General features: G+C 46.0%; 1 protein-coding gene across 17 annotated transcripts in view; it reads right to left on the bottom strand.

Annotated features, from left to right (window-relative positions):
* The window catches only part of LOC134140267 (adhesion G protein-coupled receptor L3), a 186744-nt gene that overhangs the window by 76589 nt on the left and 92342 nt on the right, over nt 1-17813 (bottom strand). For 9 of the 17 annotated variants that reach the window (XM_062575183.1, XM_062575177.1, XM_062575176.1 and 6 more), the window contains 2 exons: nt 2378-2683; nt 480-583 (listed from right to left, as the gene is read on the bottom strand). In XM_062575183.1, the coding sequence (XP_062431167.1) occupies nt 480-583; nt 2378-2683 (410 nt within the window). The remainder of the gene's footprint in view (nt 1-479; nt 584-2377; nt 2684-17813) is intronic. The other 8 variants (XM_062575174.1, XM_062575181.1, XM_062575173.1 and 5 more) reach the window with 1 other exon arrangement.

Here is a 17813-nt window from a genome sequence, read left to right as displayed (position 1 = left end):
AAAGAAGTTAAAACCTAAGAAAGACAGTAGCATGATCCAAACATGTCACACTGAGTCTGCCTTTGTCTGGTAAAAAAATTCTCAACTACAAGGTCTATCTTGTGCTTGTAAGGCAGAAAACCCCTGGGGACGTGTGAAAGGGAAAGTTTCCCTTTGCAATAACTCAGCGTTTTCCATATTGTCCACTCACCCCCTCCTCTCTCTTCCTCCTTTCCTTGCCACCGGCAAGCAACGTCATTCGTTCCGGTTTAATTCCACTCTCCAGACCCTTGCGTTTTCTTTCCCTCATCCTCTTTGCCCTAATTTCCATAGGATCTTTGTAGTCTTGCTTTCTCCTCGCAGCTACCCATGGCTCATGCCTAGGAGCTGGCACAGCCACTGCGACTGTTGGGCGCTTTGGTTGTCGTGAAAACAACCAGGGAACAGAGGCAAAGGACATGCACAGAGGTGGTGCGGTCAGCGCGTGGGAAGGACTTTACCTTCTGCGTGATGTGGTTGATCCAGGGAGAAGAGCAGTTGCTGAGGTCTGGTCCTTGGGGGTCCCAGGTCCCGTCGGGCACAAGGCACCGGAAAGTCGCCACACCTGCAAAGGGGAAAGCTGCTGCGTTCAGTGCCGCCGGCTGCATTTCTCCATCGGCACCCAGGCTCGCAGGCCTCGTTTCACCAAGCCTGAGACCTCACGCAAAGCCTGGTAGCTCAGGAGGACGCTTCTGAGTCATCTCAGCGTCCTAATCTCCCACGACCTTAGTGCTTAGGCGTAACAGACTCACGAGGACAGGGATATTATCTCCAGTTCACAAGCCAGAAACTATGGAGACATCCAACAGGATTCGCCCAAGGCCAGGCAGGATGGCTGCTAGGGAGCAAGAAATTAAAGCTGGATCTCGCAAGCTGGGTCAGCACCCAAGGCCATTTCGCCCACTCTATCCCAGTGATGGTGTGCCAGGATCTGACCCCAACTTCTTCGTCCCCTGCTGTTTTGTTTTACAGATTTTATGGCTTTGAATAATACACTGCATCTTTTAAAGAATCCCGTGAATCCCAGAAATTAGAGATGGGGAAGGCTTATCGCCTGCTCCAGACCATCCCCTGTCAACAAGTTTTTTTTTTTCCTTACATTATTTTCATCCAGTCAAGTTTCCCGTAACTCATGCAACAGGACACTTCGCTTCCCTGCAGGGATGCTCCAGGCTCACAGCCCTTGTGCTTGGAAAATGCTTCCCTGCCTCCAGCCTTAATTTGCCTTTGCATTATTTCTTTTCTTTCTCATCTTGCTCAGTGCAGACTCTCCTCTCTCTGGGAACTATACGACAGGCTTTTTGCACACTTAAATTTATCAAGTAGGGCTGAGAAAGATAGAGAAAAATATTCTTTATCTACTCTCACTGCTCACTCCTTTCCATTCCCCTCATACTTTACATACATTTTACCAGACTGATCTCCCTGAATTTAGAGTCAGATTTAGGATACACAAATGTAAACGGCTCCCCCAGGCAGCAGAGCAGAGTATTAATAGTCTCCTTTGCAAGCCAGATCCCTCCAGCCTCTGCTTCTCAGGCAATTTCCTCCGCTTTCTGTACAAGGACTAGCTTGAAAAATAAAGACTTTCTACAAACTGCACTTGTTAACATACAGTCAAGTGAACCATGTGCCAAAATCCACTATTCACTCCACCACGTGTTAGTTTGGACAGAAGCTTTCCAAAGCAACCTTTTGGAAACCAGCAATTGAGGGGAAGAGTGAAAGAAAAGAAGCAATATCCAATCAACAATAGACCACTGGGAAAGATTTCGCCTTAGTCTTCCCCTTGCTCTCCATGTTGGTCATGTTGGATGCTGGCTGCAGTCTGGAAAACTCACCCGCACAGGTTCAGGAGCCTGAGCTGGGAATACCCGTGTTTGGAAGTGCTGGCCACAGCCTTCGAAACGTAAACAGTGAAGTAGGGAGTGCTGTCAAAACACGAGTTTTGTTGATTTTTTCCCCCACAAATAAGCAAAACTTCAGGCATCAACATACCAGTCAATCAGCCTGCAGACTACAATTACAGGCAGAGCGGGGATAATAAAATATTTGTAGAGGAACGGTCTCTTTGGCTATCGGTGCTCAACCCCACAAGGTGATTAGTGGTCTTCCTCTCTCACGGTTGGAGCTTGGGATGCCCAAGACCCTGCACAAGGTGCTCAGCACCTTTAGGCTTGGGTCCTTGGTGCAGCTGCGCTTCCCAAGGCCACTGGCCGTACTTCCCCAAAGTAACATGTAAGTGCCAAAAGGCATCAGCACACTCCACCAGTGAGAATGCAGACGCTCAAGAGGTCCATGTTCAAGCCAGCCACCTACAGAGGTGGCTCTCACCTTGTCCCACCACCCCTCGACTCACCAATAGAGCCCATGGGACAAGGCTGCTTAGCCACCTGGCCCTGCCGGGTCCGAGACCACATAACGTCGCGGGCTTCCACGGGGTCGCAGCTTTCGGTGCCGGCCGATGGGAGCTGTGAGGAGGCCGGCGGCGGGTGCGTGGTCACCTCGTCCGGGACGTTGGCCACGGGCGACGGCGTGCTGGTGCTCCTGTTCCTCCTGCCCGCGGCCGAGGCGGTGGTGGGCCGGCCGGTGCTGCTGGTGGCTGCCCGTGCCGTGGTGCTGCTGGGGGTGCTCCCCAGACCCAGCGCTCCTGACGGTGACGCTCCTGAAACGAGGCAAGAGCGGATTAGAGAGAGGAAGGGAAAGAAGGAAAAAAAGGAAGGAGGCTGTGCTGGGCACTACTTCTAAGATGTGCCTGGAGTGACGGTTTCCTGCAAAATTTGTAAGGGCCAAGTCACACCGGCTGCAGACAAACGAAGATGCAACGAGAGCCGTAAGAGCATGCGTCCTCCTCATCTGCCGTCACTCGCTGGCACCTCCGTCTATCACTTCTTAAATCCCCATGCCCTGAGATTTCCCTAAAACCCGCTGCCACCTCTTCCTAGCATCCCTAAATCCTCCCTTAATATCAGAGCAGTTCCATGCCCAGCAACATGGATATGAGTTTGTTCATTATAGCCATGTGCGAACTCCAGGCTAGCCAAAAAATAAAATTAAATGCAAGGATTGTCCTCCTGCCCAGATGAACCACCTCAAACCATCCAGCAGGCCTTGCCTGTAAGCTCCAGAGAGCAGAGACTTTCATCTCCTCTAGGTCCAGAGAAGCAGACCATGCTTGCTATTAGAGCAGTATTAGTTATTAATGTATAATGACATTGCTGTCACTGGAGTTCAGGTTGATGTTCACCCAAGTCAAACCTACTGAAATTACATAGATGCCTGCTTTCCCTGCAGAATAGCAGGTCTTCTGTCCTGATTTTTTTTTTTGTAATTTAAAAAAAATGCCCCACCGCCAAGCCCGTGGCACTGTGAGCAATTCTCCCGCCCCAGAGTAATCGATAACAGTAGTTGAGGCAAACGCTCTCACTGGTTTTAGCCAATTTCATTGCAAGCCTGAGAAACCCTCAAACTTCCAAACTAAGTCAGAACCATCATAAACATCATTTTCCGAGGGATCAGCATTCTTGTGCAAGAAAATGTTTCGTTTAAAAATCCCAACTCCCTCAGAAAACTACATTATATTCTCCCTCTGGCCTCTACAAAAAAGAGCTATTGTGCAATATGCATTAAATCTCCTGATCAAGGTCACATGGGGAACCCAAAATCAGGTCTCCCGAGTCCTGAGCCAACAGGCAGATGATGAACCAGTGGACAGAGGAGCTTTTTGGGATGCACTGTACCTTGTTTATGAGCAACAATATATAAGATGCCTGTGCAGCAATTGCTTGCTCTTCCCATTTCTCTTGTTAATTTAATTGCTTTGCAGCTCTGTCCGCACGCTTTACGCTGTTATTTTTCCGATTTCTTAATTTCCAGATAGCCATTTCACTCTGATCCACCAGAAGGCCTTGCTGGTCAGTAATGTCCGTAGGGGCTTTACTCTGCTTGGGTTAGGGCCCTCTCCTGCCAGCTCCCCACCACGGTGGGTCAGCACGGGAGCCTATGCGCATGTGTACACAAAAACGTGAGGAGCACTCAAAGTTTTCAGAAACGTAGGTGTTTCAGCAATCTCACTGCTTGCTGATCAGATTTTCCAGCCTTCTCGTGCCACCTCGCTTTCACTACGAGTCCCGGGTTTGGATGAATTCCAAAAAATACACAGCAAAATCCTGCAGACATTGACAGATTTCTTCTAATTGCTGTTCAAAGCCATGCTAAATTACCAAGCGGGACATGATTTCCAACGGATGTTACTGGGAGGCTTAAAATTTGCAGAGAACTTCAGTAAGTTTTACCTGTTTTCACTATAGCAGGTCTTGCCACAAGTACATATTTCATTTCTTCCCAGTAATGATGATTAGTTCAATAGCTATGACCTGCAGAAATTTTCCCATTTCCGTACGTAATAACGACTTACTTTCCATGTGCAAATTGACCTGTGCCTTGCACTACAGCTGCAGAGGTACTTAGTAGACATCGTGGACACAGTTTCAAAGGAAAAGCTGGTAAATCACCCTTAAAATCATTCACACAGTCCGTTGTGAGCATATACGGATAAGGAAGAGATTTCAAGCAGTCAGAAGAGAAGAGTAACTAGCTCAAACTCACGAAGACAGACAATATTTTCCCTAACAGGTCCTGAAAACGGGTCGCACTCGTCCCTATTTAGCCAAGAGAAGAGGTGGGCTGACTCGCGAAACTGCAGAGCACCCAAGGAGCTCCCGTTGGTCTGCGCACCCGAGGGGGGCATTTTTGAGACTAGCTTTTCATTGACAATCATCGAATATCCTGGGGCACGGTGTTTTTGGAAATACCTCTAGCAGATTTTGCTCATATAACTATGTGCTTTAAGACCAAGTTAACTGCCAGAAGAAAAAGGAGGATCCGGATCATTTACATATTAAATGATTCTCAGGTCCAAGCAAAACCACAAAGAGATTGCAACTTGTGCAAAATCACCCATGTCCCACAGTGCAGGACTTCTTCCTGGTGCTCTTAGACACGGGAGAGGGCTTTTCTGGTTGACTCTGACTAATGTTCTTCTATTGCAATTGTATTCCCAAATATTTACGTGCCTTGCTGCCACGTTAGGACAAATCTAGCTTTTCCTAATTCAGAAAGGCTGCGAGAAACACAAAACCTGAAGGTTTCTCCCTCCCTCTCTGCTAATTTTTCCCTTTTCATATTTGGCAAATACAGCCTTGGCTTACAGTATTCCTTTCTTTTTTCTCCATTTCTTCTTCTATTGAACGATGGTACAAGTCGTATTTACATAGCAGTAAGAAGGTTTAGGCAAATCTTGAAAGAAGAAACACACAAAAAGCCCAAACCTAATGCGGTTGGAAGATTGTATTTAAAGAAAGAAATCACAGCCGCTTTTCTCTTCCCTGTCACATAAACACATCCCAGGGGAATTAGTTTTCTACAGGCATTCTCTAACCCATTTCAGAATATTTTCTGAAATTTACTAGAAAAGAATAATTATTTTAAATGAATACATTCCTGTTTGCTTTTCCTTTTTTGGAGCTTTTCTCCAAACGTCCTTTATGTCGACAGCAAAGGAACACCAGAGCCTAGGAGTGCCTAGGTCGAGCCTTGCATGGGCAGTGCCATCCCTGGGAGTTGTAGGAACACGCCTCTAGCAATCCCGTTGTTGGCCCCTGCTCGATTGCAACATCATACTAAGCCTGCACCACGAAAGACTCACCCTGCAAAACCATCTCATGTCAAACGTCCACTGGAAAACCAAAGACTGCATGTCGGTGCCACCGAGGAGCTATGGCACAGAGAATCAACAAGGTGAGATGAGCTCCCAAATTACGTACAGCTCCTTTCATGTATTTGAAAGAAACTGTGATTTTTATTTTATTTATTTGTTTACTTTTTTTTTAACTACAGATGAGGGCCAAGTTGGCTCACACCAAACATCCGAACAGCCCTCTGCTGTACGGACTCAGGCTGTGATTCGAGCAAGCCGTGCCAGAATCGTATGTGAATGTAAAAGTTCCCACCGTGCTTTTGGAAGTTTTTTTAATTTTCCTTGTTAAATATTTATCGACCGAGACTGACAAAAGGCTTGCAAAAACCATCAACGGGGAAAAAGATTAAATATGCAATAGCCTCGCTGTGTTCAACACAACCGTGTTGTCTTCAACATAGCCACACGTAGTCCTGGACCCACAAAAAGCCATATGAAATACAAACGTAGTCTTTTAGATACACTGCTCTTCCCCTGCTCCCTCCCCTTACCTAAAGTTCGACATAGAGGGAGAGCTGGTTGCATCTGGGAGAAGAAAGATCCATTTCCCTCGCGGACCAGCTTTAAGTGGAAAAATCCCTTCTGGAAGACTACGAAAGCCCTACGTCCTGCGGTAGCGGATCGTGCATTTGTGCCCAAGGCCACCCTGCCCACGTGCAAATATACTGCCAAGCCCTGATGGACGCTGCAATGGATCCAAGCCAGATGTCAAGTGAGTCCCACCTACCAGGAAGAAACTTAGTGCTGTGGTCCAAGATACAGTGCAAACTCAGCTCTTTTATTGTGCTTCAAGCTGGAATCACTTAATACACTTTTTTCCCCCTCCATATCTTTGTTTGAGCATTTTAAATTAACCCTAAAGACACAGAACAAGAGCTGAAGTGTGTGAAATCATCGTAACAGGCTAAAGTCCAGTCAATCTGCCCAAACTCTTCCTTTCTCACTGCACCACAAACCTCAGTGAGATATTTAGGACGTTCAAAGCAGCAATCACCCGGGGCCAATTTCCAAACTACGCCTACCAAAGCCACCTTGAATCAAAACTTTACATTTCTAACCACAAACATTTTCAAAACTTAACCAGTCTAACCACAATCATTACACACATCCCATCAAAAAGTCAAGCTTTGCCAAAAACATGTTAGCTATTACTGTGAACTTCCAGATTTTCCCTGAAAAAAAATGAATGCCAACCAGCAGCTTGGTTGCTTTTTGATGAAATATCAACTTTTACGCTTTTGTAAGGTTTTTTTTTAATGTGTGTGTGTGTGCTTAATATTTTTCTGGCCCCAGCAGCTCTTACTGTCATATCCTCAAATTACTTGTCATTTGAGTTTAAAGAAACTCCTTTTTTCTCTCTGAAGAGCGTATCTTCCCCAAGAAGTCACTGAATCCTACTTAAAACATGACCACGGTCCACCTCTATCCACCTGCAGCTACAAAATACATTGCCCAAATCTTGCCTCAATTTTCCTACCCAGGACCTCTGCTTAATCCATCTTCTTGAAGCTCTCATACCTTTCAGCACCATCCAGCCAGAGCATTAATGACAAACGGTTATTGCTGGCCTTCTGCAAGTTACTCTGAACATTCGAGCGGCAATCTAGCCAAACCACCATGTATTAGCCACAAAAATATAGCATTTCTTCAATGTCATGTCGTAATGCTTTTGGAAATGCAGACGAACTATGCCCACAGGAGCCCTGGTAAACAGAAAAAAATTACAGAAGAGCTGATCTAATAGACAGTACATCAGGATTTACTATAAATGGACTAATCTAATAGGTTTGAGAGTTCAGTTCAAGAGCTATTTTGGAGCAATCTAGCTTTAAATCGCTCTAGTTCTCAAAAAGACTGTCAGATGCGGCTGCATTTAGTTTGAATTTATATATGTTAACATATAAATCCTGACTACTTTTTTTTTTTTTTTTTTTTTTTAATCCCCATGTTATTTCGCACAGGCGGGAGGAAAAAAAAAAAAGCATGCAATCTCTTTTCCAGGGCACAGCAACTGCATATTATTACTGAACGTTATGCTGTGAACTTCTAACCTCCCGAACAACCTCCATCCCCTGGCGTGACTTGCATCCATCAGAGCCAGTGGTGCAGATCCTGTGCGCTGTCTTCCGACGCAAGCACTTCAAACTCTATTCAAGAGAAGCCCAGTAGGAATTCCCTTGTACCCCTTGGCTACAGAAATCACTTTGGATTTCAATAGCAGGTGCTGTCAGCTTTTCGTTCAGGCCGTGCTAGAGTACGGACACACGAGCACTACGCGTATGGCTTCAAGAGGTTTACTGCAGGCAGTAAATTTTCAGAGGTTTTCAGGGTTGCTTGCATTTTTAAAAGGAAAAATTAATTAAACTACGCGCATGCCATCTCCGTGCACACCACTTTGAGTTTCTATGCAGAACAAGCGCACGTATACGTAAGCAAGTGCTAAGAGGGAAAAACGCTTTTTCCTGCCCCTTGGGCAACTGATGCAACTTCACGTAACGTGTATTCCCCGCTTTTTGCCCCCGTTTCTGCGTCTTTGGTTGGACACCATGCTCTCAACTTCCGCGCGCTCTGCAGCGCTGGGGCTGGCTGGATGCAGCCCTTCCCTGGCGGTTCTCCACCTCAGCGTGCGCAATGAGTAGAAGTAAGTTAAGGACCCATAAAACGCTTGCTTACGCCCTGGCGTTTTCTGACCTGCCCGATCATCTCGGTGAGCTCTTCCAGGGGCCAAAGGCACTCTCAGCAAAGTCGCCACTTGCCCCGTTAACTGAAATGTGTTTTTCAGTGCAGGCTACGGCGACAACTTTAATAAGAGAAAACTGTCATCTTCAAACAGTCCCTGTTCATCTGAGTGTGTAATATCTCCAAACTAGATGTTAGGCAGCACGATGGCCAATTGCATTCGGATAAATGCCCTGGTCTCTTTTAAACATATCATAATCTGATTGCGAATGGCTGGATGGTTACTTTCCAATTTGCGAAAAGGTTCAAAGGCTGTAAATAATAATAATAAAAGAAGGAATTGGACAGCTTTCAAAAGTACAGATTAGTGTTCTCAATTCCCAGCGATTCGGTGCTCCCAAGCTACACTCCTGTGAGCTCTGTATTAATATTTCCAACCCAATTGCACTGCGCCGCTGTCTCGAGAAAGAAGGCACGGTGCAATCAATCCCACGGCAGCCGAGGCCCGGGAACCCCAGCTCCGCTGTGAGAACGTCAACGTTCAGCTGCTTGAAGAAATAAAGCAGTTTCCCTGACAAACCCTGAAGTGCTCCTTAGCTCCCTTCCAAAACTCATCATTACTTACGCAGAAACGCCAATGTTTTCTAAAGCGCTCTTCTAATAGCGGCATTTGTTTTAGAGCTATCTGGCGCTCTGCAGCTTGAAGTCGGAATGAACCAGGTGACGCTTCCAAGGCTCTCGACTCCCATTTTTGACTTACGTTCTCATGGACACAACTTGGGGCACCACCAGCACCCCCCCCCCCAAAAAGGGCCCAGGGCCGGGGCATTGCTGCAGCTAGTCATCTCAGCCGAAAATCAAGAGCAGGGAGTTGAGATGCAGCAAGGAAAGGCATCCAGAATTGCAGAAAAGGAAGCTTAACCCAACTTGTTTGACTCATCAAGGGCTACTCGTTTTCACATAGCTTCAAACTTTTATCCCAGGGTTGATTACAAGATGCCAACGTAACAACAAGGTGCAAAGACCACAAGAACAAGGTGGAAAAACCTTTACATTGATTTCTAGCTTTCCACCTGCCACCCTTCAGATTCTTCTTTTTAGCAGCTAGCCCAGGCCAGCACATGGCAAGGTAAGCATGGTTTTCTTCTTTTGACGAGGAAGACTACTCTGGTAACTTTGAATTGGGTCCACAGAAAAGAGGGCGGAAGCAAGCGAACGGTGGTGGTGCAATGCAACGCAGTTTCAGCAGAAACTATGCACCTACCTCCCCAGGTCTGGCAGTTGGTTTTGCACACATCCAGCCTAGGTGCCCTGTGGTCCAAACCAAATGCATGGAGGCACCAGGTGCTGGTGTGCCAGAACATCCATTTTTCCATATTGTACCCTCAGCCCCATAAGTCTACACCCTGCCTGACCCATCTGGAGTCCGACAAGGGCTTTCTGCACCTTTCCTAACATCGTCAGCATGAGAAGAAGCTGGAAATTGGCAAAGAAAAGCAGATCGGAAGATACAGAAATAGAAAGAATAAACAATATCCTTTAGATTCTTTTAAATTATGTAATCTCATTGCCATTGCATAATATATATATCAATAAACTTAAGTACTGGATGTCACTGCACAGCAAAAATGTTATTTATATCAAAAGAATCACATCTCAAGCATGGGAAAAAATAGATACATATATTCAACCTGTGGGGGGATAAAAATAAGAGAGAGGAGAAGAAAGAGAGAAGCCAGACCTGGTCCAGCGCACATATCTTAAAAATCTACTTACTGCTTAGCTAAACGTGAAAATACTGTTATATGAGCAACACAAAAATATTAGAGAAAAGCAGGATGGGGAGAGAGGGAAGAAGAAGCCAAAGGAGGCATGCAATCTGGATCAGATACGCCGGAGACTCGCTGTTCAGGTATTACTCGAAGCACAGCATAGAACCAGCGGTACAACACTGCGCTAAAGAGCGGCTGAGCGCTGCCAGCACACAGCCCAGACCTCATTCTGCAACTCTCCCAGGCAACGTAAAATAAATGCACCAATCTACACTGCGATTAGTCTTCTCCCTCTTCAATGTCAAATCTTTTGAAATGTTTTTGTTTTGTAAATGTTTTACATCGAACCATTTATTCCAGGCGTTGGGACCTGTAACGTTATTAGCCTCGAGCCTTTCACGTTCCATGTGTGCGTCTAGAAGTCTCATCATTTTGTGGGCAAGTATATTAGTTTTTCTAGTTACTGCAACGCTGCTTTATGGGCACTAAAACTTCAAAATCTCTAATATTTTACATTATCCAGGCAGAACTCTCATTTTATAACAATGCTAACCCAAAATCTAGCTCACTTATGTCATCAAAAGCAACTCTTCTTCCATTATCTTAAATGTAAATGAGAAAAAGCATGTGGCTGATACAGACAGAGTAATTTATAATGAGAGGAAATCTGTCAGACCAGGAATGCTAACAACCAGAACACAATACTGAACTCATTTTGGAAATGAATGCAGTAACAGAGTTGCCAGTATGGCAGCCAGGCTTGGGGTGGGAAAGGAGCAGAAGGTCATCTGCTGCAGACTCTCAGGGTTAGCAGTAAGCAAGCCCTCAAATAAAATTTAGGCAAGGTTTGGGGTATTTTTTTTTTAAGGCTAGAGACTAACGAATTATTGATCAGAGACACAGAATTGATTGGCATGCCAACCTGGAGTAGTTCGGCTAAACGTAAACTGCAAATAAGGATAAAGCACTGCAGCGGCAAATGGCTCTCGCGCTCTCTTCAGCTGCCGCGTGGATTGTTCCTGTAAAGAAAAAAAAAGTATCCGTGCTTGAAGAGAGAGGTTTTGATTCAGGAGTCTCAGATAGTCAGCGTACTGGATGAACAGGAAGAGCTGCCATCGACAAGCAATTGAACTTTAAGTGATTTTTTGCAAGTGTTTCAACATTTTGCTCCCCTTTTCTTCAAACATTTTGTTGGTACGGCAAAAGGTATAAACCTGTACACAGATAAGCAGAAAATCTAGGTTTGGAGGGCAGCGTGGATCCCCAAAACAGACTGATGGAGGACAAGTGGGACAAGTTCCACACCAAACAAGCCATACGTCCATATATCCAGAAGTCCATATGTCTTCCTCTTCCAAAGAGCGCTGTCCATCATGCAACGGAAGGAGCCCTTCTCTCAAACCAGGTTATCTCCCCCCGCTCCTTTTGCGGCGGAGTCACCCTCTGAAATGTCTGACGCTAACGCACGGTATTGGACTGGAGGCACCACTCTTCTGCCAAGCTCTATGCCTACAGCACACTTTTGAGTACAATGTACAACCACCCAATCTTCTTGGCAACAGTCGCCCCGCACGAAGCCTGGCCAACAAGAGGCTTCTTCCAAATTAAGCTGTTATTTTCCCTTATTAAACTTCATATTTGAGCTAAGACAGGGACATTGATTCAGTTAAACTGCTGCTGTCTCCAGCCCAGGCTCAGAGCAAAGCGCACGGAAATCTCACAGACATGAAGGTGCTTGGCCAAACAGACTCCAGTGAAGCAACGTACTGTAACCAAGTGAGACGCAACTTTACTTAAGCAACGTGCATCATTTCCAGCTCCAGCATCGTTCCCGTGCTGCCTGGCGGAGACTTTGCCTTTGGAAATACAGAAAGGCAGCTTCTCGGGGAAAACTCAATGCATCCAAAAGCAAAAACCCTGGAAGGCTCCTCATATTTTAAGTGATAACCTGCTCCTCAGATTGCTCATCGTCATGACAGTGTGCCGGCTGAACGCGTGCAAGGGAGAGGAAAAGGTGTCAAGGTAAGGAGAAAAATCAGTGCCCCGTCCAGCCAACTTTTAACATTGAGTGAGCACTCAACGGATAACAAATCCGACTAAGCAACTTCAGCTGAATGTGCTCTGATAGAAAGGAAACGTTAATGGTACACAAAGAAAACCGGTTAAAAAGAACAAGGAAAGAGCAGAAGCTAAAAGCAGGTATTAGATTCCTTTTCTCTGCTGCTCTCTGAGCAAATATTGTTCAAGGATGTTGGACAATCTGTTTGCCAGTTGAAGCATGCAAGAATCTGATAACAATACAACAGAAAATTATTTGTCTGTTCCTATCAAGTCAAGGCAAGTCCAAGCTGTGTTGTTTACCCAAATTTTTTTAAAAAAAATATATATGGAAAAACTGACCCAGCATGAGAGTGCGTTGAATAAGACAGGACAGTGCTGCAGGGTGAGGAAAAGAGTAAAATGAGCATGAAGCAAAAAATGTAAAATGAGAATGAAGCAAAGCACCAGCACCAACTTCTTTCCTCCTACAGCTAATATTAAGAGGGCCCTTTCTCGATTGCTTTACCCTACTTACGTTGAAGAAGTATCTAAATAGCAAAATCCACTCAGCTGGATGAAAGCAGTCCAGGCTAACCAGTGTCACGGAATATTTTTTCCCAGGAGCTCCAGTGAGACTGTTTTTCTGCAGGGACCTTCTGCCAGCCCCAAGCGGGAAAAGCCGACAGCATTTTCGGTGCGCAGGTGGATCTCTCCACTGTGGGGCTGGCTCACCTCCACCAAGGAGGATCTTAAACTGCTATTTTTAGCTCTTTTCCTCATCTCATGCCAGTTTCAAAGCTTATCACCATGCATCTCACCTGCCGGGGCTCCAAAACTCCTTTTACACCTTCCCCTTGAGCAACAAGCTGCTCCTGCCAGTTATCACTGTGTTGCTTTCCATTTGCTTTTTGCTTCCAAAAGAGAGCTGCCACCCACATACATCTCCCCCCGCCCCGGAGCTTTCCTCAGGCTCATGCCTGCCTCTCAGTTGCCTTAACACCAGCACCAAGGGTAACCAAGGCCAACGATTTTGGGTGCGTCCTTGACCTTGACGTCTGACCCAAAGAGCAAAGTCCAGTAGTGGCAACTTTGCAGTCCGGTGCAGGGCTCTTCAGGGATGCAGGACGTTATCACTTCAGGTTATAAAACTCTCACTTAGGGATATAAAATGGTTTTCCTTCCCCTTACGTGCTTCTGCGCAGGAGCGGGGAAGATACGGGGCCTTTCTGCCGAGGGTTACAGAGCCCCAGTGCCTACTTTGAAGTTTCATGATAAACTGCAGGTAGGGACCTAATGGCCCAAAGGGTGCTCACCTGGGCACTGAGGGCAAATAAAGCTCATAACACCCCAGGCATTTATCAACAATTTACTTTCTGAAGGATCCGGCACCAGAGTCTCCTGCGCAGCAGGATATAGCAGGAGGAGCCTTCTTCCCAGCCAAGGGGCTACATCCCACCAGTGATATTTGCTGAATTACCACTTTCTCTTTCTTTGGAGAGCCATAACCAGCAGGGTAGCGCTAAACTCCAATTGCGAGGTGGAAACAACATTCATTTCCCCACCCCCAAAACCACTGGCTCTGTTTGGGAGCCTATTTCTCTTTTTGTATGTGCTCTTCTTCCTCCACAAAACAAATTGCAATTAGAGTTAACTGCATCGGATCAAATAGCCCGTGAAAAAAACGAGGCGATAGAAGATTTGCACTGTTTCAATATAATTAGTATCCTTTAACAGTGATTTTTTTTTTGAAAAGAGAAGACAACATTGAAACTCATAAAAACCTTTGCGATTCAAGTCCCTTTAAATAAGATGTGCTCCATCAAAACTCCAGGCAAAGACCTGCTTTTGCCAACCACTAACTGAGCACGTTGAGAAAAGCACGTCATGAGACAGTCAATCTGCTAATAACCCATCTTGAAGAATCTTTCATAGGCGAGAATTTTATACAACACAAATTTCCAGTTGATGGCTGACAACATAGGCGATGTTTCAGGGATGTCTCCCATGACACCCGTCTTTCCCTGCCGCTCTGCCGTGCAGCAAGATGGGAACACAAAGGCCTGTTTTAACAAGGCTCCTTGTAACAAGGCACCGGCATTATTTTTTCTGTGAAATATCTCTTGGTTTCACACTATCCCTAGCGACCAAGATTGGGTTGGCTACGGCAGACACGCAGCTGACACGTGGTGATCGCACAAATGACGTTCGGCAATGATTTCTGTGAAAATGGCACATCCCTGAATTTCTGCGTGCCGTTATTTTCCCATAGGAAACAAAAAACGCAAACACAATGAATCCAACACATATGCCACGACCCTCCTAAACAGGATCCCGGTGCTAGCGTCTGAACAAGTAGTCTGATTCTTAAACGTATTACAAAAGCAGCATCTCCCACTGACCTCAAGAAGCACTGCCTGGCACTCAGCCCTTTTGAGTACCAGGTTATTTAGGCAGTCAGAGTCTTGTTTTCCCTTGGAACTGCCCTAGATGCTGAGTCCAATCTACCATGCAAGGTCAGATTTGGGGAAAAAAAAAAAAAAAAAAGGAAGAAGAAGGTGCCCATTTCCCTCGATGTCTTTGCACCACACCTGAAACATTCGTAACCATTGGTAAATCACAGCCACCCACTTCACGCATCCACACGACATCACATTCTAGCGCACTCTCCTCTAAACCAGGCTATGTCTCTAGATATGCCCCTCTCCCTCGACTTTAGAGGGAAACCAGGCAAATAGTTTAGCCCGTGCATCAAACTTGAAATAGCTCAGGTTAGCTGAAAAGACTCCCACTGCTTGCTACTGCTGTACACGTATGATTTCCGCATTGGCTGGACAAAATGAGCAGCAGGACCAGCGTTTATGATGGTCAAGTCAGATTAGCACTTGTGCTTAGAGTAGCATCTTGGCGCTGAGGAACATCTGCTTCAGATTTGCTCTGGAACAACTGCAGAGAGACGGCGCTGCCCTAGTTCTCCCCACTCGGCTGGCAAGGAGCCCTGCAACAGCCTACGTGGACCTTCCGCCTCCCGTGCCACTGGTAGAGCTTCAAGTTGGTTGTTTGAAAAACGTCCTTTGTTATCAGCTCTTTAACAACTTTCACCGCTGGAAATATTATTTCTATCCATGTATTTCTGAACTGCGTCGGATAACGCGCTCCAGAAATCACGAAATCATCAGAAACTGCAGTGGGAGATGGACCACTGACGGGCTTTCCACCAGACCTGAAAGACAGCTATACTTTTGCTAGTGCTCTGATTCTCTTTAGTTCTATAAAAAGGCTACAGGTATTAATAATAAGCGACATACCTCCAAAACCATACTAAATTTGTTAACGTGCTATTACAGCTTCAGGGCTGCATATAGTCCCCAATGCAGTAAGGCATCTAAGCCTTGGCTTAAGGTGATCTAAGCCAGCACTTAAAAGCACAGCGTGGACTAAAGTGCTTTCCCAGAGATGAGAAAAAGCCAGAGCAGCACCAAAAGATGAGGCAGGATTAACGCAGGGATGCAGCACCTCCTCTGAGCAGCTCCCACCTAGCAACGCAGACCTGCTGAGCCCAGGCTGGACTCACGAGCACATGAAACGTGTTTTGCTATCTACCGGCGAACAAATGAAATCATCTAGAAGGGATCAAGTGCTGCAATAACGGAAGGGCGATCCCAGTCTATCTGTGCCGGCCATCAGCTCAGTCCCAGCAAGGGCTCAATCAGCCTTAATCTCTCGCACAACCTCCCCCAAACACTCTTTCAATTGAGAAAGGCTTAACGCGAGTTTTTTTTTTTCCCCACACAAACTCCTGCCACAGCCGCTGTTGAGATATTTGTGTGTGCTGGAATACGACAGACGCTAACTTTTAAAGTGGTTATATTTAAACGCAGGTAGGAGTTTCCTTGAAAATGCCTTGTACCAGTCTAAATTTTAATTTTGCTCCCATATGTCTAAAAGCAGCAGTGGCAAAGGTTGCAATGCCACTAAATAGAGACCAAGAGGTAGGGAATATGCAACAGAAGGGAAAAAAATAATAATAAAAAAAAGCTCTGGGTGAATAAGGGCCCTGTTTCTGAATAAATGTCCTCAAGGCGAGGGAAAATCTGTGATGAAAACCGAAGATTTATAAAACATAGCTGATTTGCTAAATTGCCTCAGAACAGAATGTTTTTTGAAGATTTCCATGGAGATACAAATGTTCCTCAAATACAATACTCTAAAAGCCAATAATTTGCTGCTTTTGCAGCTCACAAAGACACATGACGCTTCTTGACTTCTTGTGCTGGTGTTCCAGGTGCTGGAGGTGCCCATGCAATATTTTGGCCGTTTGGTTAGAAGAAAGCTGCGGCCACCTCTTGCCATTTCCAGGTTTTCAGTTTTCCTTTCAGCTGCCAGCAAATTTTCAAGCATATTATGTGCTGCGGATCTTGTGGTTTGGACTTCCTCCAGCACTTCACTAACATCTGCCAAATTCCTGTTAAATCCAGCGCTGGCTGATGAGCACTTTCCGATGGTGTGAAAGTTAATGCAAGTAACTAGTGGAAGCTGGGGAGCAATTAAATTTTAATCAGAGATGAGTTTAGTTGTAGGCATTGTGAGTTATCTCTAGTGTCTAAATAGCTAATATATAAAATAAGCCTCTTCTCCCCTTGCAATCAACCGCAGAAAGGGAGAAAAGCAGCAGCTTAAAAAGCCCTGCTCCCCATAAAAGCCACCCATCGTATCAACAACGCTCCTCTCCGACACACCATCCGTATCCCAAACCGCTCCGGGCTGTTTTCCGCGTGGACCAAAGGGTCCCAAATCGCATTCCCACTGGGATCAAGGGCTCGGCCTTGCCTGGCCGCAGCTCTGGCGGCAGCAATGTCCCCTCTGCCGGCTGCCTCCCTGCCTGGCTCTGCTCTCCAACCTGCTTTAGGAGCGAGGCTAATGCTTCCGTTGGAAATAATTTTTTAACCTCTTTAAAAAAAAATCAGGAAGGCTCTGATTCTGATTTCAGTGGTGGATGGTTCGCTTGACTCGCTGCTGCCAGGTATCTTTTTTCTCCTTTCTCCAGCTACGTTCACTGCAACAGGAAAAACTTCCACCACGTCCCTTCTCCCCTATGGGCCATAAATTAACATTTGACTCTCACAGATCTCCTGCCAATCCCCCACAACAGGTTGATTAATCCACAACCCTTTCCACCCTCCCAAGTGTGCAAAAATGTGGCCGCCAACTTCACGTAAATAAATCAAGCTTCTCCTCCTCCCAGTGAGTGGCAGATGCCCATCACAGTCCCTTCGCTGCTCCACCGCGTTAGGCTCAACGTGTCCCCATCGCTCTTTTGAGTTCAAACATCTCCCAGCATCATGCTGGAGAGTACTTTTCACACATGCCCTGGCAGGACAGATGTAGCAAGTAGCAACTCCCAGGATGCTCTTAACTGCAAAGGTCCCACAAAACACAATAGCTGGCGGCTGAGGTTCAGGTAATCTTTGGAGACCAAGAGGAAGGAGCCCTGCAAAAGCCAATTTTAGGGAAGAAACCTCGCCTGGAGGCTGCAACACGATCGGAGC

The sequence above is a fragment of the Rhea pennata genome, chromosome 4 (assembly GCF_028389875.1).
Source record: "Rhea pennata isolate bPtePen1 chromosome 4, bPtePen1.pri, whole genome shotgun sequence".
NCBI lineage: Eukaryota > Metazoa > Chordata > Aves > Rheiformes > Rheidae > Rhea > Rhea pennata.
The sequence above is the reverse complement of the archived record's forward strand: the minus strand, read 5'-3'. Positions and strand labels throughout refer to the sequence as shown.